This window comes from Danio rerio, chromosome 22, assembly GCF_052040795.2.
Source record: "Danio rerio strain M-AB ecotype USA chromosome 22, GRCz13ab, whole genome shotgun sequence".
Lineage (NCBI taxonomy): Eukaryota > Metazoa > Chordata > Actinopteri > Cypriniformes > Danionidae > Danio > Danio rerio.
In genome coordinates, this window is record NC_141042.1 from 4404687 (window position 1) to 4421035 (window position 16349).

Here is a 16349-nt window from a genome sequence, read left to right on the forward strand (position 1 = left end):
ACGGAACACACAAGAAATCTCATAGCAACACCCTAGCAACCACACAGAACACACAAGACATCACATAGCAACACCCTAGCAACCAAACGGAAAACACAAGACATCACATAGCAACACCTTAGCAACCAAACTGAACACACAAGACATCACATAGCAACACCCTAGCAGCCAAACGGAACCCACAAGAAATCACATAGCAACATGCTAGCAACTACATGTAACACAGAAGATATCACATAGCAACAAGCTATCAGCCAAATGGAACACACAAGACATCACATAGCAACATCCTAGCAACCAAAGGGAACACACAAAATATCACATAGCAACACCCTAGCAACCAAACGGAACACACAAAACATCACATAGCAACACCCTAGCAACCAAACGGATCACACATCGCATAGCAACACCCTAGCAACCAAACTGATCACACATCACATAGCAACACCCTAGCAACCAAACAAAACACACAAGACATCACATAGCAACACCCTAGCAACCAAGCGGAACACACAAGACATCAAATAGCAACACCCTAGCAACCAAACGGAAACCACAAGATATCACATAGCAACATGCTAGCAAACACATGTAACACAAAATATATCACATAGCAACAACCTACCTATCAAATGGAACACACAAGATATCACATAGCAACATGCTAGCAACTACATGTAACACAAAAGATATCACATAGCAACATCCTTCAGCCAAACAGAACACACAAGACATCACATAGCCACACCCTAACAACCAAACGGAACACACAAAACATCACATAGCAACACCCTAGCAACCAAACGGAACACAAAACATCACATAGCAACACCCTAGCAACCAAACGGAACACACACTATATGGCAACATCCTAGCAACCAAACGGAGCACACAAAACATCACATAGCAACACCCTAGCAACCAAACGGAACACACAAGACATTACAAAGCAACATCCTAGCAACCAAACCGAACACACAAAACATCACATAGTAACACCCTAGCAACCAAACAGAAAACACAAGACATCATATAGCAACATCTTAGCAACCACATAAAACACACAAAACACCACATAGCAACCACATGGAACACACATCACATAGCAACACACAAGGCATCACATCGCAACATTCTAATAACCACCCAAAACATCACATAGCAACACCCTAGCAACCAAACACCAGACGACACAAAAGCTGCTGTCGTGTGTGATGTCATCAATCACCACTGCTGTGCTGAAATCTAGTGTGAGCGGGGCATAAAACTTCACCAAACAGTAGCCAGCGCAGAATCAGCATGTGAATCTGCAGTGCTGAGGGAACACCTGCCCTGGTGTGTAAGTGCTGTTTTTCCAGAGGTCAGAGATGCCAGTGTGTCGCTCCTGGAGAAACTGAAGATGTGATTTGGGCTTGGAAATCTTCACTGAGCAGCGGGATGTGAGTGTGTGTGTGTGTGTGTGTTTATCGGCCTGACCGTTCATCTTCTAGGCCTCTCGTTGAGCTAATAGCCGCTGGAATCACAGTCGGGTCTCCGAGAGCGAGGAGTCTGCCTGCTGGGAGGAAGACGAGCGGGAGACTGGAGGACCTTCACTGCTGGAAAGCAGAGGTTGAAGGAGGAGAACCTAAACACAACCTGTTAATATTCCTGCTCAAACACAGATGTAGTGAGAGAAAGCTCTGTGCTTGCATTACCTGGAACAATTTTTCAGAGGCAGTTACACCTGATGTGTGATTTATAATCTGAAACACAAGAGTTTCATTTTCTGAGAGACAGTGAAAAGAGAAAAACCTTTAAAATAGATAAAGTCTCTTAAATGTGTACTAAACTTGAAGTCAATATGGTATCTGTTAAATGTAGCCTGCCCAAGCAACTTTAAATAAAATCAGAATTTCTAATTACTACTACCCAAAGTTATAATATTTTGCACTTTCAATAAGTTTTTACTTTCATTTTGAGAAAACATTTTTACTTAGTTTTTAAATAGTTTCAGTTTTAGCTTAAGCAAATCTTGTTTAGTGAAGTTAACAGAACACTTGTATTCTGGCCCACAACCTCTGATGTGTTTTATATGAGGTTGGACAGTAAACTGGAACTCCAAGACAACAAGTCTTTGTGGCTACCGAGAGCCGCAGTATGACGAGTAATGTCAGCAAACCACCAAGTAGAAGAACCACATCCAACAGTAGGAGCTGTGGACGAAAGAGGATGCTGTCTGAAAGGGATGCCCAGGTGCAAACCCAAGTTGTCTCCAAAAAAAAGTTGTATTAAAACTACAGCTGCCCAACGCACTGCAGAACTAAATGTGTACCTCAACTCTACTGTTTCTATCAAAACTCTTCGTTTGAAGCTCCACAGGGTCATCATGATGATTATGCACCAATACACACAGCAAGACTGGTGACAGCGTGGTTTAATGACCGTGAAAGTAAAGTTGAACAATTCCCATTGCCTGCACAGTTGCCAGAGATAAACATTATTGAGCCACTTTGGGGTGTTTTGGAGGAGCGAGTCAGGAAATGTTTTTCTCCACCAGGATCACATAGTGACCTGGCCACTATTCTGAAAGAAGAATGGTTCAGAATCCCTCTGGTCACTGTGCAGGACGAGTATCTCTCATTCCCAAGATGAACTAATGCTGTATTGGCTGCAAAATTTCACCTTTCACTATACTAAAAAATTATTGTGCTTTTCTTCAACCCCTTTATGTATGCATGTATATAAAGCAGAAAGAGTAAAATAAAATCAATTATAATTATACTGAAAATGTGAAATAAGCTAGAAATATAAGATTTAAAATACAGGGTACATTTAGTGAAAAAACTAACACAACCTTAAAACAACTGATAATGTCATAAGTTGTTAAAATTAAAAATTATTTTCATATAAACAATTTTCAAATAAACAAATAAAACAAACAAAAACTGCAGGATATAATTTTTAAATTATTCATTATTTAATTTATATTTGAACATGTCCAAGAGCCAAAAAATTCAACCAACAACATGAAAAAACTGACTATATATAGTAAGAAACTGAACAAATAAATTATATATATATATTTACAAGGTCACACACTCAGTAAAATGTATGTAAGGTGCCGATTGCACATTAACACAGGCTAAGTTTGTTTTGTTGGGCAGAATTTTAATACAGTTTAGTTGGTTTGCATTTAGGCAAAGCAGTGGCGCAGTAGGTAGAGCTGTCGGCTCACAGGAAGAAGGTCGCTGGGTTGCTGGTTCGAGCCTCGGCTCAATTGGTATTTCTGTGTGGAGTTTGCATGTTCTCCCTGCCTTCGCGTGGGTTTCCTCCGGGTGCTCTGGTTTCCCCCAAAGACATGTGGTACAGGTGAATTGGGTAAGCTAAATTGTCCATAGTGTGTGTGTGTGAATGTGTGTGTGGATGTTTCCCAGAGATGGGTTGCGGCTGGAAGGGCATCCGCTGCTTAAAAACTTGCTGGATTAGTTGGCGGTTTATTCCGCTGTGGCGACCCTGGATAATTAAAGGGACTAAGCCGACAAGAAAATGAATGAATGAATGGTTTGCATTTGCAAATGCATGTCTTTTAATCTCTTTGTATATTTCTCATTTAGAATTGAAACTGGATTCAGATCTGTTGAAGGTGCAGACAACTGGAGGAGACCCTTAATGCATTTTTGTCATTGTCCCAGCTGTTGTTTTTTACCGTTTGGCTGCCTTTCTTTTCTGCAAAGTAATTTCATAACAGTTAAAAGATATATTTAATTAAAAGTAGCAGTACAACCAATTATAAATGTAGTATTTCTAAAATACACAAACACATTGTGTTATAATAAACTCTTTCTTCCTTTCTAGAATGTGATTTTAGTTATATTATAATAACTTACAACTTATTAAAGAGATAATATCTCGGAAAAAAAATACATTTTGGGATTTGGTCAAATTGAATCTAATATATGAAATAAAGTTATTTGTCCTTTTCCCCATATCATTTGGGAATTAATTTGACTGATTAACATGTATATGTTCTTTGGCAGTTCTTAATCCATTTGCTCTTTTTAAATGAATTCAAAGATACAGTAGTGATCTGCACTCATTTATATATTTTAATTTCAAAGTTTTTTTTTTTTTTAAGAGACAAACCCACAAATGTTTCAGCTCAAAGCCTCTCTCAGAAAGGCATTGAGTGGAAACTTTTGTGGTTTTGCATATACAGCTGAAGCCAGAACTATTAGCCCCCTAATTTATGTATAATTGAGAGGAGATTTCTTCCAACACATTTCGACACATAATAGTTTTAATAACTCATTTCTAATAATTTATTTATTTATTCTTTGCCAGGATGACAGTAAATAATATTTGACTAGAAATTTTTCAAGACACTTCTATACAGCTTAATGTGACATTTAAAGGCTTAACTAGGTTAATTAGGTTAACTAGGCAGGTTAGAGTAATTAGGCAAGTTATTGTATAACGACCGTTTGTTCTGTAGACAGTTGAAAAAATATAGCTTAAAGGGGCTAATAATGTTGAAAAATTAAAAACTGCTTTCATTCTAGCCGAATTAAAACAAATTAGACTTTCTCCAGAGGAAAAAAAAAATATCAGACATACTGTGAAAATGTCTTGCTCTGTTAAACATCATTTGGAAAATATTTGAAAAAGAAAAAAAAAAAAAAAAAAAAAAAAATATATATATATATATATATATATATATATATATATATATGGGGGCTAATAACTCTGACTTCAACTTTATTTATAGATAAACTGTATGTATAAACAGAAAATATAATTCACCAAATTTATTTATATTTTATTTACATTTTTTGTGTGGTTCGTGTAAAATGTCAAATTATTCTCAATGTTTTAATTAAAAGGTGAAAAACAGTAAGGTCATGGTGGCAATTAAAATTCTTGATTTTTACTCGTTGCTATTTGTTAAAAAAAGTCATAACAGTTTTTTTGGGTCAAAATGTACATAGAATGCAAAAATAAATGTATGCAGAAATTGAATGAATTATGAATGTTTGGCTTTGTTGGCAGCTGAATGAAAAATGTCATGAACAATATATTAAATCATAATTTTTGAAATGCATGATGTTTGTTATAATTATATGTTTTAAATATATCTTTTAATAAATTAAACAAAATGTCACTGAAGTTTAGTCAGTTTATTTCATTGGGCGGTGGTTGCTCCTTTTTATTCTGTTGTTATCTCTTGAATGATAAACAGATTTAGTTGAAATAAAAAGATTGAGGGGAAAAGACAGATAAAAATACTTACTCTGCTCTTTTTGGCTAAAATAAAAGTAGCCAGGACTAAAGCCATCACACAAAGTGTTAGGAAATATGTATCTTCTGTAGGTCCTTAAAGAAAGAGAATAAATAAATAAATAAAAACTTAAACAAACGCACAATACGAAATTAGCAACAAATTCTAAAAACAAGTCACATGCCTGCCTCTTTTTTTTTTCTGTAATTCACTTTATGTATGCAATGTGTTTAAGCCAGCCAGAAAACGTCAGATTGAAAGATGGGTATTAATGAGATTTGTTTAAGTGCATTGATAGTACAATACTAGATGTGTAACCACAATCAGAGAAATAGAGCTAAGCCTTTAACTGTAAAAACAGATGAAAATATGTTGAAACGAAGCTCTGACATTAATCATTCAAAATGCAAAACACAAATCATATGGACTAATTTTTATGATACCTGTTTTCTATTTTGCCAGTTTTTCAGAAGTTTGACAAACTGCTTTTTTTTGTTACTTTCATTTAAGGGGTGGTCCACTATGATATCATATTTTAAACTTTAGTTGATGTGTATTGTAGATGTGTGGACAAACAGCACCTCTGAATGTAAGAAACTCAAAGTTCAATGCAAAGGGAGACCTTGGCTTTTACAGAGTTAGCTTAGCAAAGCCTACAGCGAAGGAACTTGGGGACTACAAAAAAATACATCCGGGATAGTGACATCACAAGCGCTTCAGGTTACACGTATTCACCACTCGCATACACCAACAAAGGGGCGTGGCAGAGGCGCTGTAATGTTATAGCAGAGAAAGCTAAAATGCCATCCAAATGCTGCTATTTCCACAAAGCTTCTTTCTGTTTCTGTATTTGGGTTTCCAAAAGTGCACGACACAAAGAGAGAAGTGCTTACAATTTAATTTCAATTCTGTTTCAAAGATTTGACAAAGGACAACTTCCAGAACCTCTCCCAGTTCAGAGCTGGATTTGGTTAAAAACTCCTCCAACCGACAAAGCTGTAGATTGTGAGCCACAACCTGTATTTTTTTTTTTTTTAAATATGATCAACTACATGCACAGTTTCTAGCATTAACAGTATATTGTAGCAATGACGTAAATGGGAAATGCTGTTTGGCACGGCTAACAATTTTGCTACAAATTCATATTTCTCAGTCAAATCATTATAAACACCCACAATCTTCAGCAGGACTGCAGTACTCTCTATGCGGACACTTTCTAAACAATCTACATCTCAAATAACTAACTCATCAAAACGTTTCATATTACTTACACAAGCTTATTCTGAATATTTGTTAAAGACACTGGTTAGATTTTATTTTAGAGAGCAGGCGTGAGCAGGCTCTTCATTTTCTGTCTGATTCAGCTACTGTTTACACGGCGTAAAAGCTTGTGTTTGAAAGCGTGTGACACTTTTCCTGGAGCCAATGAGCGAATAACAGCACATTATGTTAGCTGACCAATCAGAGACTGTTGAGGGTGGGCTTTTCGGAGGAATTAGGAAATATGACAGTGGTTTTCATGTTAGCTGAGTAGCTTTATATAATCAAAGACATATGAATAAATAGCAACCTGATTTTCTACAAATGGATCATGAGCACACAACACATTGCTTTGCATCTTAAAAACACAACCAAGTCTTACAATTACATTATGGACCACCCCTTTAAGTGAGGGAAATGTTGAAAGATTGAAAGCTGACGTCAACTAAACAAACAAAAACATTTTATAACGCACAATAAACTCACTGTTGTTACTCTTGATCTCCTCCTCAGTCAGGACCTTCTGGATGGTCTTTCCCATGTGCTTCACCACGCAAAAGTACTGGTCCTCCTTCCAGTCATTTGGAGAGACTCTGAGAGTCACAGTCCTCTGGAAGGTCCCGTCTTCATTTGGTAACGTTTCTCCAGACTTCACCAATGCACTTGAATGACTTATATCTTGTCCATTCTTCTTCCAAAGAATGAGTGTAGTGTTGGTGTAAAAACCTGTGACGTGGCATTTGACATCTGAATCTGGACTCTTCTGCAACAGAGACACTTTAGGCTCTAAAAATAAACACAGAACAGATGAAAACTGAATAACAAACCCATGCACTTATACCAGTATTACTTCACACTGTGTAATTTCTCTAATTTAGGCTTTCAAAAATGTATCAAGGTCTGTTCAAACATGGTTTTAGGTCTGTACATAAATTAAGCTTATATAAGGGTCTGTCATGGTAGATAATTTGATACTGTACCTGTTCTTTTAAAGGCGTCTTCATTCAAATTTACGAATTTCCACAGCCAATAAACACACTGATATTCGTAATACTCTTTCAGTATTTGAATCTGTTCTCTGTCTTTGTTCCACTTCTCTATGAGGGCTTTTGCCTCTGGTACAGATGTAATGTATAAACTGTTCCTCAGATCTAATGTGATAAAGTTCTCTCCATTATAAGCATATTGATGAAATGCATGAAAGTCATTACTCTTGTCTCTCCGGGTACAGCCATGCATCCCCTGATGAACACCTGAACAAGAGAAAAGAGAAAGTGAAGTTTGAATCAAATCTTAATCTCTATGGTTAGTAATACGATTTTAAAAATAATTATTAATAAAAATGAATCTGGCACAATTGATTACAGCTTTCTCCAGTATAGGTTTAAAAATCATATTATTACTTGTTAAGGACAGAATTCTGGACAAAAGGCGGGTTAACAGAGTTTATTGTATCGAAGTCATATAGGCAGTCTGCTGTTCAAAAACAGAACTGAAATGTCAAATGCAGAGCTGGATCTTCTAAAAAACTCAAAAAGCCACCCGCTCTGCCCGAAGGGAGAAAAAGGCTGGAGGATGCCATAAGCCCACCACAGCGACGTGAATAACTCTCGACTGGTGTTGGCAAGCGGCAGAGTGACAAGTGACAGCTAAATAGCACATATAGCAACAATAAACTGACAAGAAAGGATATGAAAGGCAAGGGAAATATAAGGTCGCCAATAAGAGTAAAGCTAGAACAGGTCAGCACTATCACAAGGACTAACAGCTGAGAGCAGGGCACCGAAAAAAAATAAACTTAACAAGGATTAAACCAAGTGTGCCACACGCCTGCTTTTGAGTGAAGGTCCCAGCTGTTAGATCGCCCCCTCCGTGTTAATACTTAAGCCTTGAGCCCAAATAAAAAAAAATGAATTACACTTGCAATAAAATGTCCCAAAAGATGGTTCTGGTCAATTAAGGCACTGGTTATCATGTTGATATAGATGCAGATCTTAATTTTTGTAAAGAGTATGTTTTTAGCAGTAATTTAATGCTGAAATGCTAAATCAGAATTCTGAATGAGCTGCAAGTGTCTGACTGTCTTTTTGGGAAGGCCAGTGAGGAGGCCGTTACAGTAATCCACTCTTCTGCTGATAAAAGCATGAACAATATTATCTAAGTCTTCACTGGAAACAAAGCATCTGATTCTTGCAATGTTTTTGAGATGATAGTATGCTGATTTACTAACTGCTTTGACATGACTATTGAAACTCAGATCTGACTCCAGAGTCACACCAACATTCTTGACCGTATTTTTTGTTGTTTGACCTTTAGTGCCAAGGTATGCATTCACCTTGAAAACTTAATTTTTGTACCTAAACGCAATGACTTTTCTTTAACTGAAGGAAGTTTTGGCACATCCAACTGTTCATTTCATCAGTGCATTGGCAGAGGGTGTCAATGCGGCTGTAGTCATTAGGCAGTAAGGCTAAGTAGATCTGAGTGTCATCAGCATAGCTGTGGTAGGAGATTTGGTTTCGAACATTGGTTTTATCAGTTCAAGGCACCTTTTAAAAATTGTTTTAACACACTGTATATGCGCCCTGGACGCCTCATGTTTTAACTGCCTGCCATGCCTCGCATTATTGCAAAAATCAATTCTGTGTGGAAAAAGCACGCCACATGTTTAAGCACCAAGACAATTAGTACATTGGTTGCCTAGCAACATAAAAAGCACAGCACACTGCCCGGCCCCTAATTCTCAAAGAATGTGCTTTTAATTCCTCATTAACACTCAATAATGTTGGATTGTTGTTTGATTAGTCATTTGAAAATCTCAAGCATCTATAAAGCTTTATTTCACCTGAAAACTATTGCTAAGCTATGATATACCCTTTCAATGTGTAGTGCAGTAAAGCTTATTCATGCTTTCATGACCTCTAAGTTAAACTATTATAATGCATTACTAGGTGGTTGCCTTGTAGGCCTAATTAACAAATTTCAACCGATTCAAAATGCAGCTGCTAGAGTGCTTTCTAGAAATATTAAATATGGTCACATTAGACAGCATTTCACAGACACCCCGTTAAGCATTTTTTAAGAGGCCTCAGCGAATTAGCTCCTCATAATCAATGTTTGGTCGTAACAACTCTCAAAGACAATAAGAGTACACTAACTCATGAACCCACCGTGCTGGGAAACACCCTTGCTCTCTCATTCACTGGTACACACTCATACACTATGGCCAAAGTATTTTATCTACATCAACCAATAGAGCATGTGTTTGAACTGTAGGGGAAAACAGAGCACCCAGAGGACACCCACACCAACATGGGGAGAACATGCAAACTCCACACAGAAATGCCAACTGACCCAGCCAGGACTTGAACCAGCGACCTTCTTGCTGTGAGGTGACAGTGCTAACCACTGTGCTGACCTGTTACCCATTTTAACAATTTATATAAGTATTTCTTTATAATTTATTGTTTCAATTAACAACATTAACCATGTCTGACAAAAGTTATCCAAAGGAGATTTACCTTCAAAAGAGTTTTCTCCAGAAGGTTCAACTCACCTTTTAACTGATGAAACTGTTGCATTAGAGTATGAATATTGTTCTTGTAGATCTGCTGCACATTTTCTTTAATCAAAACGTCTTTGTTCCACACATCTTTAGATTTAAGAAATTTTATCCAGGCCGGTTTGGGAACCAGATTCTTATTACTGTCAATACAGCCAATCTGATGTCCATCCAGCACAATTGCTGCAAAAACATTGAAGGTTCCTGTAGTATTGCCGTCTAAAATTCCAGTGTATGTAGTCATGAAAGTGTGTAACTCTGAAAAATATTAAACACACAATCAACAACAACAAAAAAAAGTATACTTGATAAATATAGAGTATACTTGACACAAAGAAGTCATTTGTATGTTTTCAGTGTCAAATCTTTAAAAAAAATAATAAAAAAAATTCCTCAATCATCTTTCACAGAACCATGATAATGAACACACACCTACAACAAGCTACAGTTAACATGTTAAAAAAGTACGTAACTCTAGTCATTATAAAGTGATGAAGTGTTATTCTCAAACCTGAAAAATACTGAGGATTTTTACAGCAGAACTGCAAATGTGTATATATATATATATATATATATATATATATATATATATATATATATATATATATATATATATATATATATATATATATATATATATATATATGCTGTATACAAAATATTAAATAAAATAATACACGTTGTATTTGATCGGTACCATGACTTTCTGCTAGTTCCTGTCTTGCTGACAGAAGTAATCTTATAACTTATGTTTCAAAATGAATCTCACCTGAGCAAACCAAAGGCATGTAGATGAAGATGATGATGACCTTCATTATGGACATAAATCCACAAACACGTTTATATTTGACACAATTCTTTACGAACATTCACTGAAGAGCACTGTAAAAGTCTTTCGTTTTCACCACACGGGTATTGACAGGAAAAACTGGTTTCTGGAAAAAAAAAAAAAACAAGGGCTTTGACTTCCGTGTTGGGACTGTTGACAAAGATCTACGCCTTTCTGAGAAACGCTACACTGGATTTTGTCAAAATTATGAATTTCTGTTTATAATGAAGCTCATCATTTTCTTCATCTACATGCCTTTTGTTTACTCAGGTGAGATTGATTGGATTGATTTCATAATGCAAGCATGAATTCTGCCTGGAAAAATTTTGGCTACTTCCGTATCTTAAAGGACAAAATCAAAGAACATTTTTTATTTTATTTTAGCTTATCAGTGTGTGTGTGTGCGTGTGAGAGAGAGAGATTTAGTACATTTGCTAAAGTAAAAGCCAGAAATAAATGTACAGTTTAAAATGTTTCGGTACTGGTGTTGGTTTCCAAAACAGCATGAATGTACTGTGCTCAGCATAAATGACTACACACCTCACAGATTTCTCTTTTAAATTGACATTTTTACAGGATGCTTTACAATAATATGTTGGTGCGTATACATTAACTAGTTAGTACCAAAGACAAAACTGGAACGAATCAAACAAAACAAAAACAAATAAACAGTCCAAAAATTAGCACACATAAATTAATATGTTGGATGAAAATATTTAATTATCTAATAATCAGGGAAAAAAAAATCAAGAGGAAAATGTTGTTGAAATATTATATTATGCGTTGTAACTGGTTTAAATTTAAATTAATTATCTTTCTATTTCTAAAGATGTCAAACTTTTATTTTAATGGATAAACTGTTTTGTTTAAATGCACCAAAATATATTGTCGATATTTACTGAGAAATGGACAAAAATTTACATTTTCAAAAGGGGTGTACACTTTTATGTACAGCACTGTAGAAACAAAAGCCACAAGGGTTTTCACTGCATGGGATTAGTGTCTTAAAAGTTTTTTTAATATTCAAGTGGATTGCTGTGTTTTATAGTTATAGTTAATTGCTATATGACACTAGCTATGTTTCTATCCTATTTTGAAATTCTGCATATTCACTTAATAGAAACACCAAGATGCACATACAATTTAAAAAATGATGTGCATAATGGACTTATTCTATAGAGAGGATAATATATGTTGTTTTGCTCATTTCTAAAACCCCTCAGTCACCAGTCCGTCATCACAGTGGTTCAGTACAATTATTATTTTCTCCAGAACTGTCTTGAGCATCAGTCTGCGCTCCCAAAGAGCGCCTCACACCTCCAAAAGCAACTGGATTGCGTTGTAGCGAAGGGTCTGACACAGAGGGATCCATTTGCAGTATATTTGTTAAACCGAGTTTAATAAGCACACAGATGTTACTTGTGTGCAAACTCACATAAAACATAGTTGTATCAAGTCGAAGGATGGTGGCAAGCAAACACAGGATGAGTAAGCAGGAATGGGTCAGAGGCTGGCGGCATAGATCAAAGTCGGTATTCAGGCTGGGGTTCAGGGCAGGCAAGGCAAGGCAAGGCAAGGCAAGTTCGGTATACAGTCCAGGTACGCACCGGTGAAAGCAGGCAAGGTTAAGGACCGCTCAGTAGTGTTTGCTGTGGCAGAACAAGACTTCGCACTGAAGTGAGTGTGTGTGCTGCTTATATGTGTGAGCTTGGTAATCAGGAGATGTGCTGCAGGTGTGTGAGTCAATCAGTCTATGTGAATAACGTAATGTCAAAAGTATGGTGATGATGACCTCTGCTGGCCAGTGAGGGGAATGACTGGGACCGAGTCGGTGACAGCGTTCATTGTGTTTTGTCTGTCTTCTGAGGTGCAACTCATTTATTAGAGAAGAAAAAAGGCCAAAGTGATTTCTAAAATTGCACTAAACTACATGTCTCTGTCTGATATTTGCCATCAGTTTATCAGGAAGTGACTCATCAGATTGGAAACGCTGCTTTATTTGCAAATGATTTATGCAATATTTTAGTTTTGTGCAAAAGTCTAATTTGCATCTTTGGATGGAAACAGCTAGTGTTTAACTGTGTTTGAGAGCTTTAAATGTCTGTTGTTGTTTTCAGAGTTACACAAATTAATGACTACATACACTGGAATAGGAGGAAACAGGACAACAGGAACCCCTGAGTTTATTGCTGTTACTACACTAGATGGGGAACAGATTGATTATTATGACAGTAATATTGGGAAGCTAATTCCTAAACAGGACTGGATGAAGGAATATTCATCTGAAGACAAATGGAAAGTTGACACTGAGATTAGACGACATGTGCATCAGATCTACAGGAACAATGTTCATATTTTAATGCAGAGATTCAATCAGATCAGTGGTGAGTTAAAGCACTTTTCAATGCATTTTTAAATGTTAAAAGATTAAGGAGCTGTCCACACAAACGTGGGTATTTATTTTGTCTCATGACAAGAGTGCGCACTGTTTTCTCCTTTCTGATTGGCCGACATGGCAGTTTCATACCAAATGCGGAAGACACAAATGAGGCAAAAAGACACAAATGAGGCAAACGTATCGCGTATTCGGTGTCGTTCGCCCGGGGGACTGTAATCCACCTCTGTTTTTACATTTGCATGATCTTGTATGCAATTCACTCGTGAAAATACTTAATTCCCCATTTAGTGTGAATTCAGCAAAAGTGTCATTATCGCTGCCTGTCGGTTCGCTGTGCCCTTAACATGCATCACAGTGCATTTTTAGGTTTTCGAGTGGACAGATATTTGTTTTAAACAAAAGCAGGGAAAAGTCCATTTATAAAAATGCCCTTGTATGTGTGAACATGCAATTTTACCTTTGCTTTTTTTTCCCCTCTCCTTCAGGTGTTCACGCTTATCAGAGGATGTATGGCTGTGAGTGGGATGATCAGACTCTAGATTCAGATGGGTTTGATCAGTATGGTTATGATGGAGAGGATTATATCTTTCTAGATGTGAAGGAGGGCAGATACTTCACACCTGTACCTCAGGGAGAGGTCACAGTGCAAAAGTGGAACAATAATAGGGCACAGCTTGAACTTGAACAACATTATTTCGATTCTGAGTGTACTGACTGGTTAAAAAAGTTCTGGACTTCAAGGAAACACAGTTTAGAGAGCAGAGGTACTTTTTGAGAAGTTCAGCGTGTTCAATAAGTGTTATTTGCTTCATTTTGGATTGATTTTTTTATTTTATTTTGTTACATTTTACTGTAATTTTACTACATTTTGTTTTATTATAAAATATATTTTAATAATTGATTGTATTATATTTTAGATTATATACATTTGTATTTAATTATTTTGCATTTACATTGTACTTCTTGTATGAATAAACATAACCATTTATGAATTCTGAAACATTTTTCTGTCATTTATCTCTCCCTTCAGCTCCTGAAGTGTTTCTGTTGCAGAGGAATTCCTCCTCTCCAGTTGTGTGTCTTGCCACAGGCTTTTACCCATCAGAGATTACTGTTATTTGGACAGAAGACGAAAAGAAACACACAATCAAAGAAAATAATGAAGAGGACGTGAATCTTGGAGAAACTCTGCCAAATGAAGATGGGACCTTCCAGAGGAAAGCTATTCTTGCACATAAATGGGAGAACCACCAGTACACGTGTGTTGTGGAGCACCAGGGACAGACCATCCTGAAGATCCTGATTGAGAAAAACATCAAGAGTATCAGCAGTAAGTAAAGATACTGCTTAATATTTTCACCAATATGTTTCACTTGTTTTAGCGGTAAAACTTTTAAAATTAGGATGGATTTTACTATTTGTTATCATTTTTGGGTAGGTGTTTTCTGTCATACTATTAATAGTCTATGTGTTTCTTTATCTGTTCTAGAATCTGCAGCAGACTCGCCATCAAATTCTGAAAATAGTTGGGCTTTTGGTCTAGCCATTTTTGCTGTCGGTGCACTGACTTTATTTTGCATATGGATTATATGGAAAGTCTGTAAGTACTAATGACTTCTTATGATATCCATGATTCATGATCATCAATTCAATTCCGTTGGTGGTGTACAATTTGTGAAATATGTGAATGCAAACTTTAACTAAAGCTCATTTTATTTTTCCTAACAGACGACAGGAAGTGTAAATCACCTTCAAAAAACACAAATAATGAGACTAACAACACACTATTGCTAAAAAAATAAGCAAGTGCCTGTAACTATACTGTACATACTGTAGATATGTGAATAAAGCAGGGGTGTCTGAAGAGCAGACAATGCACTCAAATCATGTTGCCTACTTTCTTTCTTTTTTTTTTTTTTAAAGGGGTTTGTTGTGTGTCTGCAAGAAAACGATAAACTAATCATTTATTTTATTTTTACTCGACCAATTTACAATAAAAGTATCAAATTTGGCATCAACAAAATATGTTTGCACAATTACAATGGACAGTTCAGGTAACTTCACTTCAGTAAGCAGAACAAGCATAACAACTTGTGTTTAAATAAAATAAAGAAAAATATTGTGTTGACTTATGTATAAAAGGTACATCTCTATAATGCTTTGAACAAAGTGGCTTGTACGCATCTAGTGGCAAAAATTTCAACTTGCCAACTTAATTACAAGAGGAAATAAGTAACTGTATAGAAGTCCATCTATTAGCCCAATGACAAAACTAACAGCATGGTCGAAGGTTAAATGCATGTTAGCCTTTTCTAGTGCTTCTGAAAATAATTTTGTTACTTATGAGAATTTTATTTATTATCGTTTTTTAGCTCCGAATTTAATCTGACTCCAATTTTAAGTGATCGTAAAATTTAGACTGTATTTCTAATTGTCGTAACGAAACACATTCATCATTTATGACTTAATTTAGAGTTTTGATTCATATCTGTTCCCTTACTCTTCAGTTATACGTTTATTAGGGGCCAAGCGGCGCTCAGAGTTTCACGCCCCCAGGTATGCGTGTTTTCTCACAGAAAGTATGTCGACACTGAAGTTAATCAGAGAATATAGGGTTAGCTAATACTTAAATAGTCTGTTTGCCAACTGCTCACTCATCCTAAAAAGTACTTGATTTAGCCACTTCCAGACAACATAATTTCAGCAATTATGATTAAAGATCTCCATGCTGTCATGGTAAAAAGCTCCGTACAGGAAAATGTGTCTTTAAATCAAAAGTCTAATCATGTCGAATCTTAAAGGTAGCATTAGACTCCACTTAATCTACTGGATATAAAAAGATTTTAGGAGAATTCAGAATGAATAAAAACGTAACATTTTATTTGGATAAAAAATGTTGTCTTAATGAACAGCCACAAGGCAAAGAAAAACAAAATCTCCCGTGTCCTATTTTTGTTTTACAAGGCTGTCTAAAAGTGCGAGCGGTTTCACTTTCTCCAGAGAGCTCCCGATCACTCGTGTGCGTGTCTATATTAACGACCTT

At 36.2% G+C, this 16349-nt stretch overlaps 3 protein-coding genes across 3 annotated transcripts in view; 1 reads left to right on the forward strand and 2 right to left on the reverse strand.

Moving 5' to 3' along the window:
* Positions 1-16349, reverse strand: part of kdm4b (lysine (K)-specific demethylase 4B) — an 814203-nt gene that overhangs the window by 443678 nt on the left and 354176 nt on the right. The gene's annotated exons all lie outside the window — the stretch shown is intronic.
* On the reverse strand, positions 1523-10894 carry LOC147838344 (class I histocompatibility antigen, F10 alpha chain-like). The gene is made up of 6 exons (XM_087304794.1): positions 10849-10894; positions 10074-10337; positions 7498-7770; positions 7004-7303; positions 1698-1768; positions 1523-1627 (listed from the first exon to the last, which is right to left on the reverse strand). The coding sequence occupies exons 1-6, from the start codon at positions 10892-10894 to the stop codon at positions 1523-1525; spliced, it is 1059 nt and encodes a 352-aa protein (XP_087160920.1).
* LOC147838345 (HLA class I histocompatibility antigen, alpha chain E-like) lies at positions 11045-15013 on the forward strand. The gene is made up of 5 exons (XM_087303673.1): positions 11045-11178; positions 13026-13292; positions 13792-14070; positions 14337-14636; positions 14796-15013. The coding sequence occupies exons 1-5, from the start codon at positions 11133-11135 to the stop codon at positions 14915-14917; spliced, it is 1014 nt and encodes a 337-aa protein (XP_087159799.1). The 5' UTR covers positions 11045-11132; the 3' UTR covers positions 14918-15013.